This window comes from Pezoporus wallicus, unplaced genomic scaffold, assembly GCF_028554395.1.
Source record: "Pezoporus wallicus isolate ANWC-B61680 ecotype Strahan unplaced genomic scaffold, APGP_CSIRO_Pwel_v1 contig_4901, whole genome shotgun sequence".
NCBI classification, from domain to species: domain Eukaryota; kingdom Metazoa; phylum Chordata; class Aves; order Psittaciformes; family Psittacidae; genus Pezoporus; species Pezoporus wallicus.
This window is the reverse complement of record NW_026640354.1, coordinates 1577485-1596914: the sequence shown is the minus strand read 5'-3', so window position 1 is coordinate 1596914 and position 19430 is coordinate 1577485. Positions and strand designations below refer to the sequence as shown.

General features: G+C 42.9%; 1 protein-coding gene across 4 annotated transcripts in view; it reads left to right on the top strand.

The window, feature by feature from the left end:
- The first annotated feature begins 3220 nt into the window (after positions 1-3220).
- Positions 3221-19430, top strand: part of KCNQ5 (potassium voltage-gated channel subfamily Q member 5) — a 267229-nt gene continuing 251019 nt past the window's right edge. For 2 of the 4 annotated variants that reach the window (XM_057418801.1, XM_057418799.1), the window contains exon 1: positions 3223-3611. In XM_057418801.1, coding sequence (XP_057274784.1) covers positions 3256-3611 — 356 coding nt within the window. In that variant the 5' untranslated portion in view covers positions 3223-3255. Of the gene's footprint in view, positions 3612-19430 lie in introns of all 4 variants that reach the window. The other 2 variants (XM_057418802.1, XM_057418800.1) reach the window with 2 other exon arrangements.

Below are 19430 nucleotides of genomic sequence, written 5' to 3'. Positions count from 1 at the left end.
TGAAATTCTTTCCTCCCTTTTATTAAAATAGAACCTGGGAACACTGATTTAAGGCAGCATATCACAAGTAACACACTGGAAAGAAAACACTGAAAATCCCAAACATATGTAACATTGTGTTCCTGATGAGAAAGGATTATATGTATCAGCTGACCCTTCCACAAATCAGGATATATAACATCTTATGTATGCATTTGGAATAGAGCAATGTGACCTTAAAAAACATGATTTACAATTTTGAAAGAGTATGTTGCTAGCATTTGCCATGAAGCACTATCTGGGGACTAATACTAGTCCCCAGATGCACTTTGGCGTGCCATTTTCCTCATCCCACCTGCAGCCACAAGAAGTCAAGATTCCTTGGGATGTTCTTGCTTTGGAGATTTCGTCAGGTAGATCCTCTTACTGACACTTGAACCTAAGGTGACCTTGGACCATGTGGACATGCCAGAATTTCACAGGACTCATCTCTGTAGGTATTATGTAGTCTGAAGCCAAAATATCAGGGGAGTTTGTTGTCATATAAATGTAGACCTGTATTTTGCAATTAATACTTTAAGGGGGGGCTAGCTTTGTTACATGGTACAGCCCCTCTACCTGGTATATGGCAGGCAGCTGCCTGGATGCTAATGCTCTACTCAGCATATCCTGCCCTGATTATGTGACATACTAACAAGTAGGGATTAGATTAATGACCATCAATCTCTTTTCATAATAAAAGATAATAAATGAGAAAATGCATTTGTTCACACACTGTGAAAATAAAATACTTAATTAATCACCAAGATTATTAGGTATGTTTACCTCTCACTGTCCTGGCATCTGTGGCTACATTTCAATATTGGCCCATCCTATATGTGCTCACAGGCTGCTTTCCTTACTATTATTTAAATTAATAGATGATTTTAAGCGCCACTAGAGGGCACAGAATTATAACAATATTTCTTAGTGGGTCACAAAAAGTACACCAGGAACAGGAGTTCAGTAATTTTCATAGTCAGTGTCCAAATCCCTAGTTTAAATCCTTGATCCTAACAAGAGTGATGCATGCGTGCTGCTTCAAGCTGTGCCACTGTCTACCCATAGCAATTAAATGAAGCTTGGGCATGAGGGCTTGTGGGGTCCAACTGAAAGGGCTAGACCATGGTTCCAGCTTTCTGGAACTTGAGTACCAATCCTCAAATATTGTACCCAAGTGACTAAGGCCGGTAGAGTTTAAATCTCAGCGTGGATCCGGTGGCCCAGCTGATGTGAAAGGCATGCAACACATCCTGTAAATGAGTACATCGGGATGAGAAAAATGAAGAGTATAAACACTTGCATCTCAAACCAGGGAAATGCAAACAAGTAGTAAATGAAGGATTAACTAACTCAATTTACAATTCAAAGAAAGAGGAGTTGATATGTGCCACTGGAAAGCTTAAATATTAATGGGGTTGCTGTGGATACTTGTATCAACTACTTAACATCTGTTTTGACATGTGTGCTGTTTCTGCCATCCCTTAACACCAGCATGAGTGGCCTCTGCAGTTTCCATGTTAGAAAATTCTTGTTGGAAGCTGCCTGCAGCGGAGGAGGAAGTTCGGTGAAGAAAGGGAGAAGATTAAGCTCTTTGTTTAAAAACAACTAATTGAATGGCCCTAGAGACGCCATAGAAATAAATTACTACTGTTGATGTTTCCATGTCGCTTGAGTGGAGGCACAAATTAATGCTTACAGCCACAATGCGAGATGTACTTCACAGCGTACTTCGTTTCTGGAAGTTAGAAATGGTGTGTTTACCAAAGGCTTGAGAGCCTGGCCTCTTACTAGCCAGTACGAGGAAAACAAAATTTAAATTGAATTGCAGCTCTGAATGCCTCTATTGATTTTCGCAAAAATTAGCGTCTGCATTATTACTTTTCATTAACCCTTCACGAATTAGCGTCCAGTTTTCACATCGCTGTGCTCCAGCCGCAGAACCAGTGACACGCAGCTGTATCTCATGAAGTCGGTGCTGGAGTGCCCGGGTAGCCGCGGCTGCCGAGGCATCCCCAGAACCGGGCAGCGTCACCAGCAGCAGGCAGCGGCGGGGCTCAGGAGGGGAGGTGGTGAGGGTGTCCGGGGGTGCCATAAGCATTGCCACCGGCAACAAGAGGCGGCCGTAAGATGCGCGGGTGCCGCCGGCTCCAGGCGGGGAGGCGCGGAGTGGCCGCGCCTGCGGCGTGGTGGGGTAGATGCCTTTTTTTTTTTTTTCCGCAAGCTCACCTTGATGCAGCCGAGTTAAAGGCCCGCTCTCGGCAGGGGGAGCTTTGTTTTCTCGGCGTTCCTCCGGCACCGAGCTGCGGCACCGCTGCACTCCGGCCGCACAGCGCCAAAGCTGCCAGGGACCAGCGGGCAGCCCTCAGGGGGGACAGCCCCCTCTCGCCATCGCGCGGGGCCAGGGCACGGCGAAAGCGCCGGAGCTGCTTGTCGGGCTGCGCCGCTCCCTCGGGGGACACCCAGCGGCTCGCCTGCTTTGCCCCGCCCGGACGGCCACGCTCCCTGCCCGAAGCGGGGTCCCGCCGCCGGCAGAGCCTCCGCGGCGCCACCGCCTCCGAGGCTTACGGCAGTTTTGTTACTTTCTCGGACTTAAATGGACATTTCCCGGGAGCACGCGTAGCCCACGGGCGCCGCGTCCCGCCGCCCGCTTGCCGCCCAGCCGCGGGCACCGCCGCTGCCTTTGCCGCTTGCGTCCCGGGACGCGAAGGAGCCCGGCAGCGCGAAGCCCGCCTGCCCCCGCCTGCCCGCCTTTCTTGCAGACTTTTTCAGCCGCTTAGAGCGAGAGCAACAGCTTGCCCGGCCCAGGCGGGCCGAGGGACGCGGGAGGCAGAAGGACGAGGGAGGCGAGAGGCACCACCGAGCAGCGGCCCGCTGCCCCCCTCGCCCCCGCGGCCTCTCAGCCAGCGTTGCGCGGAGCTGCCCCTTCTTCCCTCCGCCCAGTCCCCGGCCGCGGAACCACGCCGGGCGGCGCTGCGGGGGCCGGCGGCGGGGCGCCGCCGCCCGGGAGGAGAGTGCGCCCGGGGGGGCGCCCGCTCCCTCGCCGGGGCCCCCGCGAAGCTGCCGCAGGCCGGCCCGCCGCGCCGAGCGCCCAAAGTGGCCCGCGCCCCCTCGCCCCGCGGGCGCCGCCCGGAGACCCTCGCCCCCCGCTGCCTCCTGCGGCCCGCCGCCGCGGAGTGCCTGGCCGCCGCCGCCCGCGCCCTGCTCCGCTGCGGCCCCGGCTCCCGGGGTGATGCCATGCCCCGCAACCACGGCGGCGGGGAGGAGGGCAGCTCCGCGGGGCTCTGGGTGAAGAGCGAAGCGGCGGCGGGCATGAAGGATGTGGAGTCGGGCCGGGGCAGGGCGCTGGCGAGCGCGGCGGCCCGCGGCGACGGCCTGCTGCTCCTGGGCACCGGTGGCGCGACCGCCCCCGCCGGGCTGCGGGAGGGCCGCCGCGGGAAGCACGGCGCCCGCATGAGCCTACTGGGGAAGCCGCTGTCGTACAGCAGCGGGCCGAGCTGCCGCCGGAACGCCAAGTACCGCCGCCTGCAGAACTACCTGTACAACGTGCTGGAGCGGCCCCGCGGCTGGGCCTTCGTCTACCACGCCTTCGTGTGAGTACCGACCCGCTCCCTTCTCCCTCCCGTCCCGTCCGTCCTCGGGACCGCTGGCCGCACCTGCCCCGGACAGAGCCGCACCGCGGGGCGCGCACCTTCCCTCTTCCTCCTCCACTCCCCGGGCATCGCTCCGCTGCCGGCGGCTGGTCCACGGGGAGGACAAGTAGCCCCGAAAGTGCCCGGGAGGCATCAGCGGAGGCGGGGGAGCAGCTGCCACCTGCGGCGCGGCGCTCCGCGGCCGGCGAAACTTCCGCGCAGCCCGCGGTGAGAGGTGATTGGGGGGGGAGGCTGGGGTCACCCGGCAGAAAGAACCGGAGGAGAGTACTGCGAGGACCACATGCTCGCTTCCTTCCCGGGCGCTTGAGGCCGCCGGCTTGCGCGGGAAGCTGTTCCGCGCTCCCCAGGCGGCCCCGAGGTTAGACGTGGCGAGGGGTACTGGCGCTGCCGGGGCCCTTCCCCGTGGCGGCGGGGCGCGGTGTGTACAGCGGGGGCTCCGCGGAGTGCGGTTTGCTCCGCGGTCACCGGGCACTGCGCGGTTTTCAAAGTTGGAGGCGCGGGGCGCGTCGTCGCCTCCCGCGTGTTTTGCTTCCCACGCGTGTCCTCGCCGCGGGGTGCTGCGAGCCAGGGCGACCACCCGCGGCTCCCAGAGCCGGTGGCCCGGCCAGCCGCCCGGGGAAGGGCTCAGTACCCAGCCTGGGCACAGCCAGCCAGCTCGCCGGCATCTGTCATTCCTGTTCGCTTTTTCTCTTCGCAAGTGAATCCTCCCGTCGCCCTCAGTCTGAAAGAGCCAGCGACTAAAATAAGCGTCCCGTCGCTTCACTATGTGGGGAGCGGTACAGTCAGCGCTCTGCCAAACCCGGGCTGCTTTAGTTAAAGAAGCGCCTGGGAGAGCTGTGCGAGGGGCACCCGAGTCTGCTTAAAGTATACCTATAGTCGGTGGTGTGCCTTAGTTCATTAGCAGGCCCCTCTTTTTACGGGTTTTGGTAATATTCGAGGGAAAGGCCCGACTCAAAAGCCTTTTGGGTGGCCGAGCAATACATGCAATGCAGTCTGGCAAGGAGTTGTTGCGTGGATCATAGCTCTAGATAAAAACGTTGTGATAAATTACAGAGGAAGGGTGACAGGCATTACTGTATTGGGCGTATAACACAAGGCATTTCTCTGACTACAGAAAATGTGTCATAAATAAATCAGTGCATTTAATTTATGTGCTATAGGTAACTGTATTTCCATGATAGTTGCAAGGACCAAGCTAGCAATTACAGCTGCTTTGGTAAAAAGGCAACTGCTCCCTGTTCTGTAGCATGAAGAGTGCTCCTTCTCCAGCAGCAGGGGAACCCCCAGATCCTACTTTAGTAGAAATTTTTATAAGTGAAAAAATATTTTGCCAAAAACATGGCAGTCTGATTATATACTTTGTGGATAGGTGCATTTAGTAGATCAAAATGGCTATAGATAACAAGCAATAGAAACATACTTAATATTGTATTTTTTTTTTGAGGAAAAAGGTCTTTGTCCACTGAAGATTGCCTATTTTCTGTTTTACTGAGAAAATCAACTATTACAGCTTGAACTTTCTTCTTGGAAGGCGCTTATTTGGTATATTTTGCTGTTTGGGTTCTTACAGGTGGTATCCTGCGGCATAGATGGATTTAAATGAATGCTGTGAGAATCACCGAAGTATTTACTGGGAATTATCTTACTGCAGTGTCTGAAGTTGCTGCACAGAATCTGTAAATTGTAGTTTTGGAGCTTTCTCTTTGAGATTATGATGAAAATCATTAAAACAAGCAAAGTTCAAGTGGGAAGTAAGGTTGACAAGTTTAAACCTCAAAAGAAGAGTAAATTTCCAAACAGAGTGAAGTCATGACACAGCAGCGCTGTAAACAAGGAAGATTGCCAGCTGCGTTTAGATAATTGCCTGCATAGAAAGAGTGCCAGTTTTAATTTTTAATTGCAAATGGCAATTCTGGCAGCTGCAAATGCCAACATTATATCTTTTATCTGAGCAGATCTGTGTGAAAGAGCTTGAAACTACTGTAATGTAGAGACACCTAGTAATAATATTACCTGTAAGGATCTGTCACTGCTACAGAGTTGAAGGTACATTTAAAGTTCCATTGGATTTCAATTTGACAGCCATCCTCATTGCCATTCTATAAATTATCTTAATGTTTTTATGTAACTCTGATTTAATGACTACCAGATACTCAGATAGTATTTTTGGTGCTTCAGGCTCAGTTTTTTTTTTCCAGCCACCCGATCAAATGAAATTGCATCTTGGAAAAAATGTTTTGTTACAGAATTAAAAAGAAAACAAAACACAAAACTATTTTTTATAAATAAGTAATCATAAAAAAAAGTCTTGGGACAAGTAGCTTAGAATTGCGAAGACATTACTAGGTCCGTAGATGAGATGTCTGCTCCTACCTCTGATGAGCTATTCTTGACTGCAGCAGAGCCCATTACAGCACCATAGTATTTTGGTGACAGGACTGGGCTGTCTGCGGTGAGACTTTTTGTGAAGATCATTGGTCTCCAGAAATGAAGCTGACTCTGATAACATGGGTTGAAGCAATGCAAGGGTGGTTTCAGAGTTTAAGTTTAAAGTCTTTGATCTAGAAGTTTATTTAGTTTTGTCTGTTGGTTTTGAAATAAGAGGTGGGCAGTTAAGCATTAGTTACAAGTAAAAAACCATCCCTGCAGTAATGTTTTCATTCCTCATTTCCATAGTAAAAAGCACTTTTAAAGCTCAGAATTATGCACAGTTCACTTTCTTTTTCTTTTTGCCCTTTCAAATAAGAGAAAAATCTGCCAACCACCTGAGAAGCAAGTGTTGTGACCGACATTGAGAAGTCAATTGGTTAGTTTATTTGTAAACATGAACTTGCCAAATGCTGGAAAACACAGCTGTTCTGCAAACTTCTGCTACTAGAGGAAGAATTTACTCTTGAGCAAGGGCCTTTGACTTCAGTATGGTTATGTTGGGGAGTAGAGCCGTAAATCACATATTCTTGGCTCCTTTTTGTGTACCTCAGTAGCTCTTTACGTGGAAGCCCTAGTTATATATGTAAGATCTTTCTGCAAGTTTTTGGAGAAGTGCTTTTCATATACCTCAGTCTTCTGTTCTTAATCATTCAGGAACACCGAAAATATGAATGCTTATAAAATCAGAAAAGAACATTCATACCATTTGTGAGTCATGAGTCAGTAACTTAAACTCCTGCTAGTAAAATATTTATGCCACACCACGTCACCTACACATGGAGCATGTGCATATTTAACACGCGTGTGCCTACATTAAATTATGCGATATTGTAACTTTTCAAAAGGGTTGTCTTGGGACGTCATAGGATTTCTTTCCGTTGTAGCTGTTTATTTAGATTATTTTTGGTTGTTTGGTTTGATATAAATGTGTAGACATTGCCTTAGAATGATCAAAGGAGAATACCAGATTTGTTGCAAATTTAACTCTGGGTTTCATCTTCAGTTGCCATAAGGGTTTTGTATTATTTTTACTCTTAATTGACATGCTGAAAAAGACATGGCATGGGAATTTCAGAAAAAAATACTGCTCTTTGATACTGTTTATACTGGTTGGATATAATTAGTTGCATAAGTTTCCTAATTTAACGTGTTGGATTTATTTCAGGAATAATAAAGTTTCTGTTTCTTACTGGCTTCTTTGTAATATATTCCATGTATAAGTCTGTACCATTTTTTGTGGAGATGGTCTTCTCTTTACAAAGCCACCACCTTTTGTTCTGGATACTTCTGAATCACAAATTGCAGGGCTGGATGTGTGCACGAGGGCTGTATCACTTTGCGTTACCTGTATTGATAGGTTTCCATGGGCATCCTCTGTTGCTGCTGCTGGAGATAAGATACAGTGCTAGATGAATTTAAGAGCCTGTGTGATGTTCTTCTTGTCTTTTGCATTATTGATGGAAAAAGGCTGAAAAAATTATTTCTGGGGGAAAAAAAAATCTAATGATGCCATCAGAGATTTAACTAGCTATTTTAGTTTTCCAGATCTGCCGGAAAGGACATAGCTTACTAATGATCAGATGGCTATTGAGCAGCAGCATCTTTGCATGTGAGCTAACAGCATCATACTGTGCCATTTGTATAATTAGGGAGGTTCCACATTGTGATTTAAAAGCCAGTAGTGTGCAACAGTCTAAGTACTTGCTGTTTTCCTATTTTCAGAAAGTAGGAGAAATTATTTTCTCTCTTTATTTTATCCATCTTTGGCCATCTAATGAACTAGCTCCGGGTGCTCTGTGGGTAGATCTATGACTTTCATCTTTTCAAGCACTGTTTCAGAGTCTGGGTCTGACATTGTTAGGATAACATTATCTTTTTACATGCTTTAAGAAACAACAGCATGATGCTAACAAATAACAAGGTTGACAAATAATGTGGCAAAGCAGATCTCATTAGGTACTAAACTTTTGTATGGAGTGACAGTGAGTGATGGTGGATACTTAGATGCACTTCAGTATAAATTGGCGGCATTTTGCCACATCTGAGGCAGTCTGTGATTCTGCATGTCTGCATAGTAATCACTTAAATGTTGCTTGAAGAGACCTTTAGAAATTGTCCATTATAACTGGAAGACACACTCTTCCCAGTTGTGTCAGCCAGGCTTTGTCTGGACAGGCCTTAAACTTCACTGGATGGAGGTCCAACCACCTTGCTGAGTAACATGCAGGTCTGCAACACCCAGCTGATAAAAGCGGGTTTGGCATGGGGAGGGAGGAATGGAAGAGCCAACTTGAACCTCCCAAGTGGCAGTTTATGGTCATTCCCGCTTTATGTATTATCTGGCACTAGCAAGAAGAATTTGGCTTCTCTGCTCTTGTTATTTTTCTTTAAGTAACTGTAGGCTGCTACTATGTCACCTGTTAGATCACCCTCTTGCCAGACTGAACAAGCTCAGCTCCCTTAGCTTCTCTGCGTAAACACGACATTCTCCTGCATCTCTTCCAGCTTCTGCACATCCCTGTTCAGCTCGGGGGGCCCAACTAGGTGACGCAGTGGGAGGCCGCATTGAATAGAGGAGAAAATTTTCTTCAGCCCTTTCATTCAGATCATCTGGTGCAGTTGTCTGCTGCTTGCCTTATTTCTGATCAGGGCATGCTGTTGGCTTGTACTCAATCTCCTGTGTTCACAGGAATGCCAAGGCCTTTTCAGTGGGGCTGCCACACAAACAGTGGTTTCACAGCCTGTATGTATGCATGGAATTGTTCTGCACCCGGTGCAGATCCATGCTTTTCTCTTAATTGGACTTCACAGGTTTTATGGTTATATCCTGTATTTTCTTGTGCTGTCTCAGTCTCTGTACACTGACCAGGGAGGTGGAGACACAACAGTCTTTAAAACCGCTTAAGCTTTCATTGTGATTAGCAGAGAAGGTAAAATGATCACCAACGCTTAATTCCTTATCTTTCCTTGTGTTGTTCATGGTCAGCAGTCCTCTCCTGGAACCCTGTCAAGGGCGATAAAAAACAACTAGCTTTCCTTTTTCACTTGTTTTTTTGTTGGTGAGCTGTTGCCCACCTCAGGATTTTCAGTAGACGAGTATCAGGAATGTTTATTATGTGAAGCATACTAACCTCAGTAAAATACAGTTTAACATTTTATTTTTTGAGGCTTGGTCTACTAAGTTTTCTCGTTTGTACTGGTCTCGCTTTCTGACTCAAGAGTAGTGATCCAGGGGAAACAAGTCATTTGCCATAAAAATCAAAATCAATCCTCAACTTTCTAGGAAGAACAAAAGGCTTTCTTTGAGAAAGAATCACCAAGACCTGGGTCGGAGAAAGTTCAGGCATGTGGACTTTCTTCTATTTGTCGTATTTCTCAAATGGGATTAGAAATTGTGTGTAGGAAGATGGGTAGTATCTGAGGTTAGTGTTTGGGTTTCAGATATTGAAATAAAAGTACAACCTTTGTGAGCAGGGTCTTTTCTCCATTGTAAAGCAAGAAGTAAGTTAAGATCTTTCTTTGTAATTATATTTTTGCTGTATTTTGTTGCATTTTTTCCCTTCGTGCAAAAATCATGCAATTAGTATTATATTTGGGGTGAGAGTTCCATTTTAGGTTTGTTTTTCTTGGTGGGCCAGTCTAGGGCATGACATTTCATGTCTTCCTTATTGAGCATCTTGTATGATGTAGGGACTCTGTGAACTTTCTGTGGTCTCACAATGAAAGAAGTTGCCTGAAATTATAGATTTTATTATTTTTTAGGGGTAAGATATTCTGTGAATATGTAATGTGGCATCAAATACTTGCTGTCTTAAAGGAGAGGCTGCAAGAAAGATTTTAATTGCCTGTGAAACAGCGTTTGTGTGACATTTTCAGAGTAAGCTCTGGATGGTAGCTTAATGAACTAGACATCTTTTTTTTCCAATACTTTTTAATTTTCTGCGGTGTTTGACTTTTTAAAGCAAAAATCATGGTATCTGCACAGACTTGATGCTCTTTCCATGCTCCGCATCTGATTGTAATTTTAATAGCTATTCACCATGTTTTACTCTTGTTGGTTGTAGCTTAACTGAGCTTCCTGAATTGGATGAAAGTACAACTGAACAAATAATTTTGCATTAATTGCAAATAATTTCTAGCATCGATCAAATGGAATACCAGTGATCATTCAGTCATTTATAGCATTTACCTACTCATGAGAATAAACATAATAATTAATGTATTTACCAATACTCAAAAATGCAGTTAAATTTTTCATAATAGTTTCAGTGGAAAGGAAGAGTACACAGTTTGTAATTTGGTTAATCTTTTTCATGGAGAAAATACATAGAAGGAAAACTTCTGTTCCTAGACAATGTAAACTCCTGACATTGCAAATAAAACTCACTGCTGTCAGGTAGATGTTTCTTAATAATTCAAAGGTTAAACTTGCCAATGTTAAGCGTTTTTATATGGTTCAGATTTCCATTACCATAAATGTCTGATGAAATTTACTGAAATTTGCCACTGATTTTAATTGAAGCAAATGTGAGTCTTCTGCACACAGGTAAAAAAGATGGAGTAGAAAGCATAAATAATACTATCTAATGAAGAATCTTCAACGTGTACACACAACAGGCATCATTTGCTACATTATTACTAATGAGACAGATGTTTATTTTTAACAGTAAATGTTGGATTTTTTTCCCCTTGCAAACCATTGACACAACACAGTATGCATTCTTGGGGTTTTTAATTAATGCTGGTGTATTGAGATTCACTTCTAAATATGTATTGTGTAAACTACACTGAGTCTGGGGAAACTTGTATTGATTTTTTTTCTCCTTTCTTGTTTTCTCTGTGAGTTTGGTTGGTTTAGGGGTTTTATTTTTAATTTTGGTTTACATATTTCCCGTAAGAGAGCAGATGTAGGTTACCCAAGGGATTGCCACCACAGGTCAGTTAAGGTAGAAAGTTCATCATCAGCTGTACAGTTTATCAATTGCAAAATAATTTTAAGCAGTTGCGGTGCTCATGTGCGAAGTAAACTTCCTTCAGAGGCATTAATTAGAAGTTCAAAGGCTGTCTTGCAGGTCAGCTGCGCATAATCAGGAAACAGTTTCAATTTTCTGTTAAGCATTAGATTCATCTTGTGATAGCTGTCTGAGTTGCAGTGTAATTGCGTTACAGGAAGCTCAGCAAAACGTTCATCAGTTTGGGCACTGAAGTGTAGTCTCAGACAGTGTCTTCTACTTGACAGATTACGTGATTACTTAATATATACAGACTAGTCCAGTGATTCAGAAGTGGACACAGTCCTCCAGCTAGACATGTATGAATTTCTCTGTTTGGCCTTCACCCAAGAAAATCTTGAAACATAAATCTGTTTATTTTCCTCAAAAGAGGTTGACATAAATATGTATGTAGGCATTTTCTTGAAGAGTGAATGATTTTCAAAGGCCTGGAGTACCTGCAGCTTCCTTTCGTTATTCTATTGTGCACTCAATGGGTAATTCACTTTTTTCTCCCCACTTGTATAGAATGAAGTTTAACAAATGAATCACGCTCTTAAACTGATCAGAAATAATGAAGAAAGGAAGTTCTGTACCTGCCCACTTCTTGATTTAAGCAATATATTCCTGTTTGTCTTGGCTTCCTTCTTGCTTTGAGACTCCCTGGTTCAACAAAGCAAACATATTACACCTTTCAAGATTTCTGCAGAGTTTTAATTATTTTACTTTACTCATACCTGATACTATATGGTAGCAACAGGCTGGTGCCAGGAGTCAAATGTGACCAAACCAAGAGTAAAAACTTCATGCTTTGAGAGGGAAAAAATGATGCTGAACACATTCAGATGCCTCCCTGGATCACTGCTGTCATAGATTAGAGCATCTACACACACCCTTTTGAGGTCATTCAGTCAGAAATAGCATCTAACTTCTCCTAAGGCATTAAATTTAATTGCTTTGTGCAGCCTAAGCTCATCCATAACCATGGTAGCTGAGAACTACCCATTAGAAGCAAAAGCACAAATCTTCCTTTTCCAAGCTCTCGTGGCAGGAATGCACTTAAAAGTTACTGCTGGGGCCTTTCTAATTAAGCATAAGGATCCTGACACACTTGAGAGGTTCTTTTGTGGGAAAATAAAGATGAAATATTGTTTTGGATGCATTTCTGTAAGCAGTGTGGGGGGTGGAAAGCCACTGAGCCTTGGCAGTGATTTTGGAAATGGAGGTTGGTCTCCCCAGGAGACAAGTCTGTATCAGTAACTGTATCTTTTCAGTGGCAAAACTGCCACATTGTTGGAGATTGACAGGTGATGGCTCAGTCAGAGCTGATGTGGTGAGGCTGGAGCCGCGTCTGCACTGCAGACTGGTGAGCAGGCGATGTCTTTTTCTCTTCAGGTGGCCCAGCGCCGGAGGAGAGGCAGTGCTGTACTGCCAGAAAATCATGCAGTGAACTCATCAGCTTGAAAAACTTTTACACCCAAGAAAGTAATGCTGACTGAGGTTAGAAGTAGTCTCTAAAATCATTAGGAGGAAAGAAATCTGTTTCTGCTTTCTTTTCTGTGCAGTTGATACTTTACTGCAGAGCCAGGTTTTTTGCACATGCATCGGATGAACCATTGCCACAGGAAGCACAGTGTTGCTCTCTGCTGTGCTCTGCAAAAGAAGTGTGTAGGTGGCAAGAAATGTAAAGCAGCATGTGAATGAGCTACTTGCTCATTGTGCGACTTGTATTTGTACAACAGGGAGGAAAGAAGAGCCTGTGCTGGCAGTTGGAGGGTTTTTCTTATACCTGTCCTTGTCATTTCAGTGAAGTACGCGGAAATGTGCTTCAGACCCTTCTGAAGTATAGTTGGGAAGCAGAAGCACAGAATCGTTAAATCACTTAAGTTGGAAAAAGGCCTTTAAGATCATTGAGTCCAGCCATTAACCCATCATTGCCAAGTCCACACTAAGCCACATACCCGAGTGCCGTATCTACACATCCAGAGATAGTGACTCCACCACTTGCCTGAGCAGCCTGTTCCAATGCTTGACAATTCTTTCGGTGAAGAAATTTCTCCTGATATCCAGTCTAAACTTCCCCTGCTGCAACTTGAGGCCATTTCCTCTTGTCCTATTGCTTATTAATTGGGAGAAGAGACTGGCCCCCACATTACTGCAACCTTTCAGCCTCCTTCTCTCATGCTTTTGGCCCTGTTCTTACTAGAAATGTTAACTAAATGTTATTTTTTTTCAAGGAGGGTCTAGTGCACTTCCCATGCAACTGTAGTTGCAATAAATATGCGTGCTCCAATGTGATTTATTCAGTCACTACCTGTGGATTCACTTGCAACCTGTGGATGTTTTTCTCTTTGAGGTTTTCCAAATGTATCTGTAGACTGAAGATGAAGCAAAATTCAGAATAGCAGAGGAACAGCTTTGCTAATGTCTGTGGGTGTGGTAAATTTTTATATAATACATCAGTTTGATTAAAGAGACATATTTCTTTCCCTTAAACTTAGAAACAATAGATTTAATTTTGTGGTTGGAGATGCTGTCTAGAAAGATGTTAGCCTTCCCCAAAGATCACACTGACTGCTGACTAAACTTGTGATTTGGCTTCCGCATATTTCCCAGGGTGCTAGAATTGAGGAGTGTAGGCAGTGATGAGGGAGGTGGTGATCCTGAATTATAAATACTCTTTGGAAAGAATTTTTATTTTCATCCTGAAAATGCTTGTAGACATACTCTGTAGTGGTAGCATTAATAGTTGTAGGCACTTACATAGTAATTAGTAGAAATCATCAAACTGAGTGTTGCTAAAAGCTCTTTTAGTTAGTGATGATGGCGAAAATTCATTTGAATTAGAGACATGTTTATGAATCTTCTGAAGTTATACATGAGGAATTCTTCTATGAGGAAAAGGCCTATCCTGAAATCTTTGAAGCTACTGCATTATGTATGTGCAGTCACAGCATGAGATGTTGCTATTTGGAGATATTATGTCGGGACAGTTACGGTGAGAGCACTTGTGGAATTGCAGAGGCAGGAAAAGTTATCAAAGTGGGAACAAAATCATTGAGGTGAAGGAAAATTTATAAATGTCTGCTTGACTGGAACAGTGCTTGGCTGATAATGAATATTACTTTCAGGTTAGAAATGTGTTTGTCTTAATATTATGTTTTTAATTAACATTTTCCCCTTTTAGTATCTGCTTTCTGTAGAGATAAAGCTGAAGTACCACTGTGAATCAATTTATTTGATTTATATATAATGAAACATGGTATTGATCTTTACATTTTTCTTCCATTGAGGTCTCGACCCTGTGTGCAGACCTGAAGAAATAATCATAATATTTTTACTACAACATGAAAATTTTATTCACTACCTGAATATGTTTCTGATTGGTTTTCCTTTGGCAAATGTTCATGCAAATTTCCTTGCTGAGATTGAGCCTCAGCTGGTTTGTTCTCATCTGTGTCCACTCTCTGCTGGAGCTTAGGTCACTTTTTAACTGCTCTTGTGAGTTATTTGACAGGAAGGGATGCAGCTGGGTCAGTACAGTGCAGCCCAGTCTCTGACCTCCAAACAGGCTATACCTACAGCTAGAGGAAAACCTGGGAAGATGCATCTGAAATTCCAGTACTGAATAAGCTTTCACTTGATGAGAAATACACTCCTCAGGGACTTTTTCTGCAGGAAGGAATTCAGTCAGTCTTACTCCTGTCCAGGATATTTCTCCTTGAAACCATAGCTCAGTTAATGATATCCATGAAATATGAAAGACATCTAACAATATGATAATATTAGATTAAATATTGTTATTGCTGCTGTTCATTAGTGGGGAAGTTGGAGCTGAGGTAGCTGTACCTAACTGAAGTGCAATGTCACACCAGAAAGAGTCAGAAGAGAAGTATTTACTTGGAAAAACCCTTTGTATGATTTTGCTCTCCCATATTTTTTCATCTGCCCATATCTGAAGATTTCACTGCAGTGAAAGGTCACAGCATTCTTTTTGGCTTGCCTTTATCACGAGCTTTAGGAGTTAATCATAAATAATATAATGGATGGTGACTGGAAACAGATATGTTAAGACAGCACAGTGACATTTAGGATATGATCTGTATCTGGAAGATAAAATTAACTGGCAGAGTGCTCAGTATTTATGAAATGTGATTTTACAGAATTTTGATTGTGTTTTTCAGGTTTATTATTCCCTGGCAAAATTGTATTCTTCTCTGTCTTTAGTGTAAAAGCGGCAAATCTCTGTGAAACAAGACCAAAATGAAAACAGTCCTGGATGAAAACATGAACAATTGTAAAGATTTTGAAGTCATTTAGAAGAGTCAGTCAAGAGATCTGAAGTGTATTTTGATTTTGGGAATGGGATGAGTATTTTAGGGAGGTCCACTTACCTCCCAGTACCTGCATTCAACATCCTGCAATGAACCAGTGTTTGTCTCAGTCACTCTCACAGCGCTGTCTTACAGACATACAGTGTATCTGCTGTTTTCAGTATTTTGCAATGGCTCAGTAATAAAATTCTGTCTTTCAGCCTTAAATGTGAAGCATTCTGTAATGGATACATGATGTTGGCAGGTTATGCTCTTCCAAGTATGGATTTGAGGATTAATTTCTAACTGAGGGCTGCCTTGCCTACCTCTAGAGGGTGTGCAGGTGACGGCAACAAATCACCGCATAGAGTTCATACTGTTTTCTGGCAGGAGGATAAAACTGGTATCTCACAGTTTAGCCCTGGGAATTGCTGGTCATGTGTTCTAAAACATCATTAACATTTTAGTTTGATTAAAAACAATAATTAGGGCAGAATACTGGGAAATTATACGAATACCTCGTGAAAGTGATGGCACACACAGCTATAGCTCCACAGAATGTCATTCACTAATCTGCCAACTTCTTTCACATAACAAATGCAGGAGATGCAAGCTCATAATTAAGTAATACCAAATACTGTATCAGTTTTGTTCTTTGATGTTCTAGTTCTATATCTAGCTATCTGTCAGTGTCTTAGATGCTCTGCAAGCAGTGAAAAATCTTCTCGTAAGAAATCTGTCTTTTCAAATAATATGGAAAGGCAGCACAACGGCTTTGTCAGCACCATACACAAGAATGTCAGTCCTCCCCCTACATTTTTCTAAATGACCGCACACAACAACATCACTGTCTTTTATTCAGGACGATAACCCTGGCATCACTGTTGAGATGGACCTTTATCATTGCTAATCCAATTTCTGTCTACTTAATATCTCAAGTGTATTACGTATCTGTCACCACTGCTCAGGCTATTTCTCAGACTCTTAATATTTCAGTTCTTGGAAGCTCCCTCTGTCTGGACTTACAAATATGACCTGCTGCTCATCCCTGTGATTTTATAACCCCTGCCCCTCAACTCAGAGCTCCTCTTTTACTGCTTAGAGAGAAAGTTATTTCTCTTAACTTTCTATAGCTGTAAAAAGCATCTGGCTAGTTAACTTTCAAAATTACATTTATAACTGAGTAACGAGAACGGAAAATCAACTTTGCATGACCATTAGGTCCGTTAGGTGGAGAAAAAGAGCAAATTAAACTGTTTCTTTTTGCTGGGTCTGACAACCTCAGCAGCATGCGGCAGAAATACTCTTCATTCAAAAATAAAACTATTGACAGCAGTTGCAAGTTACTGCAATTAAACCAGTAAACCTGTAACTATAGTGTATTTTTTTCAGTCACTTTCTTGAAAGTCACTTTTTTGAAAGTGACACTTTTTTTGGCAGATACTGGGCTGTTATGTTAGTTGGGAATTTCAGTGTGTGATGATTTTATGACATGGTTAATGTGAGTTTTCTTCCCGCATTTATTTGCCTTTGTCTGAAGATACTGAGTTAGAGAAACTCTGGTGGAAGAACAAGCAGAATAGCAATGCCACTTCCCTGCATGTGGCAGGGATACCAGGATGCAGATGCATTAATGGTGGTAAAGATGTGCCTGGTCCCATGACAGTTCTTTTGCCCTGAGGGAGACAAACGAACAAACAAAAAATCAAATGAAAACCCAATAAACCAACACAAAAAAATCCCACAACACCACAAACAAACAAACAAAACTCCCCAAACAAAACCACTGGAAAAATATGGTTATTCCTTTTTTTTTTTTTTTTTAATATGGAAAGTCAATAGCAGGCTTTTGAGTCTGAAGTGAAGTGGTTTTGCATTCTTTTTCCAATGGAAAAAGAAAACAAAAAGCTTCCTTTTCTTCCCAGCAGATTTCAGGTGTTTTCTAAAAAGACGCTCAAAATAAAGAAATTGGACTTCCCTTTGAGTGCCTGTTTAGCTACTCTGCCAGTCAATTTTTTTCTTCTTTTGCTTGTGCCCAGTTGGCTTTCTAAGGGATTAACGATCTTTTCTTACCTCAAGTCCTCCCTCAGAGGACCAGGCAACTGGGACCTAATGGCTTACTGACGGTCATCCTTGTAAGAGGACTCTGTGGACATTGCTGAGGGGTGAAAAGAGCACAGCTTTTATTACAGTGGTTTATTTCCTTTGAAATCTCAGCACCATCCTGGCATTCAGCTCACACTGTTTTCTGCTTTCAGAAAACTCTCTGATGCATTCAAGCATGTAGATGTTTATATATATATATATATATATATATATATATATATATATATATATATATATATATATGTAAAAGCTCTGACAAACATTGCTGTCCCCATTAATAAAAGCAGAGAACATGATTTATGTTCTGTTGATTCAAACACTAGAACTTTTGGACAGAGTCTTTTGCAGGTATAAGTGGCAGGCCAAATCCTAAAGCTGTTTACTAGCTATTAATTCCAGGCTCAATCCAGAAGCTCTTACTCAAGCGAAATACCAGTGAAGTAATGGGATGCTTTATCTTTGTATTCTTGATTTTTCTAAGAGTTCTGAGTAATTTTTTAGAAAAATCTACTTCAGGTTTTTGTCAGCCCTTCACCAACACTGTCTTGTGCTGCCTCATGAGTGATTGCTTACACTGTGTGATCTGTGGTTTATGGTAAATCACCTGCAGCTGCAGTGGATCGCAATATGCTGTAGACAGTGTTTTAGATCTTTGCTTTAATAATGTGCAATGAATAACAGAGACCGTAAGTGGCAAAATGCTTTTCTTTGAAAAGTAGCCATTAAAATACTGCTGCAAAGGTAACCATAGAGCTTGGAAAATGATATGGTACAAAATATTTTGCTGTATACAGTTTTATTCATTTCTGAAAATGATTGTTCTCTTGCAGACATGGAAATCTGGATATGTTCCTAATGTAAAATGAATAGGAAATACTTCAGTTGTTCAAAACTCCTAAACTTATTTTAGTTTCATAGCTGATTGTATATTATGTTTGCAGCCTTTGTGCAAAGCAGTGTTTAACAGCAGAGTTTTCATGATGAATATAGATGAAGATTGTTCTTTGTATTATGAATCTAAAAACCCCATGTATTCATATAATGCAGCTGATGTTAAGTTGCCACTTTGCTTGGAATTTATTGCCACATTGCTATGAACTAAAAGAACTCCTTGCAACTCAAACTCAAGACTTATTACTTCCCATGTAGAAAATGACTTTACAAGTTAGTCAGATGACTGGATTAGCAAGTTTATAATGGTTCTATGGAACAGCAGCTATTAATGGAAAATTCTCAATATTAGCATGGATCACTTACTGGTTTCGCCTTTAATTGCTGTAGTCACTGCCTGTATATGCAGTGGTTATCAATGATTATAATTGCTTTACAGTTCTCAGTCCATTCTCTTACTATTATTACTAATTTTTAGCTTTCCTAGCTTTCCTAAACTTCAGGCAGCAAATATGAGGATTAATCTAATTTTGTGCTTTGTTTAGCAACTTTGTGTAAGTTGCTAATGACTAATGACACTTGGGACATGAAAACAAATATCCTGATATTCTCATGGTGAAATATGTTTTCTTTTAAAATCTCTGAGACCATATTTGGTCCAGTTGATTTACATAATTTGCTTGACCAGAATTTTGGAATAGTGAAGTAAAGCAGCTCAGCTGCACCTGCCATCTTAGAGATGTTTCTAAGTGAAAAGATCCGGACCAGCACATTGTTTTGGGATGGGTCATCTGGTCAGTTGCCCACCTATCCTGGACCACTTGCGAAATACAGCACCCAAGCTTACCATTTTAGCTTAAGATTAATGACAGAGTCTCAGCATGAGTTGCTAGTTAAGCCGGGTTTTGTACCAGTTCTGTGTTCGTCAGTCGTTAAAGGAATTCAGTTGAAGGTTGTCTGCAGAGAAGGATGATTTTCAAGCAAAAGAACTTGCATTTGTAAAAGTTAAAAAAGGTGGCAGATAACAG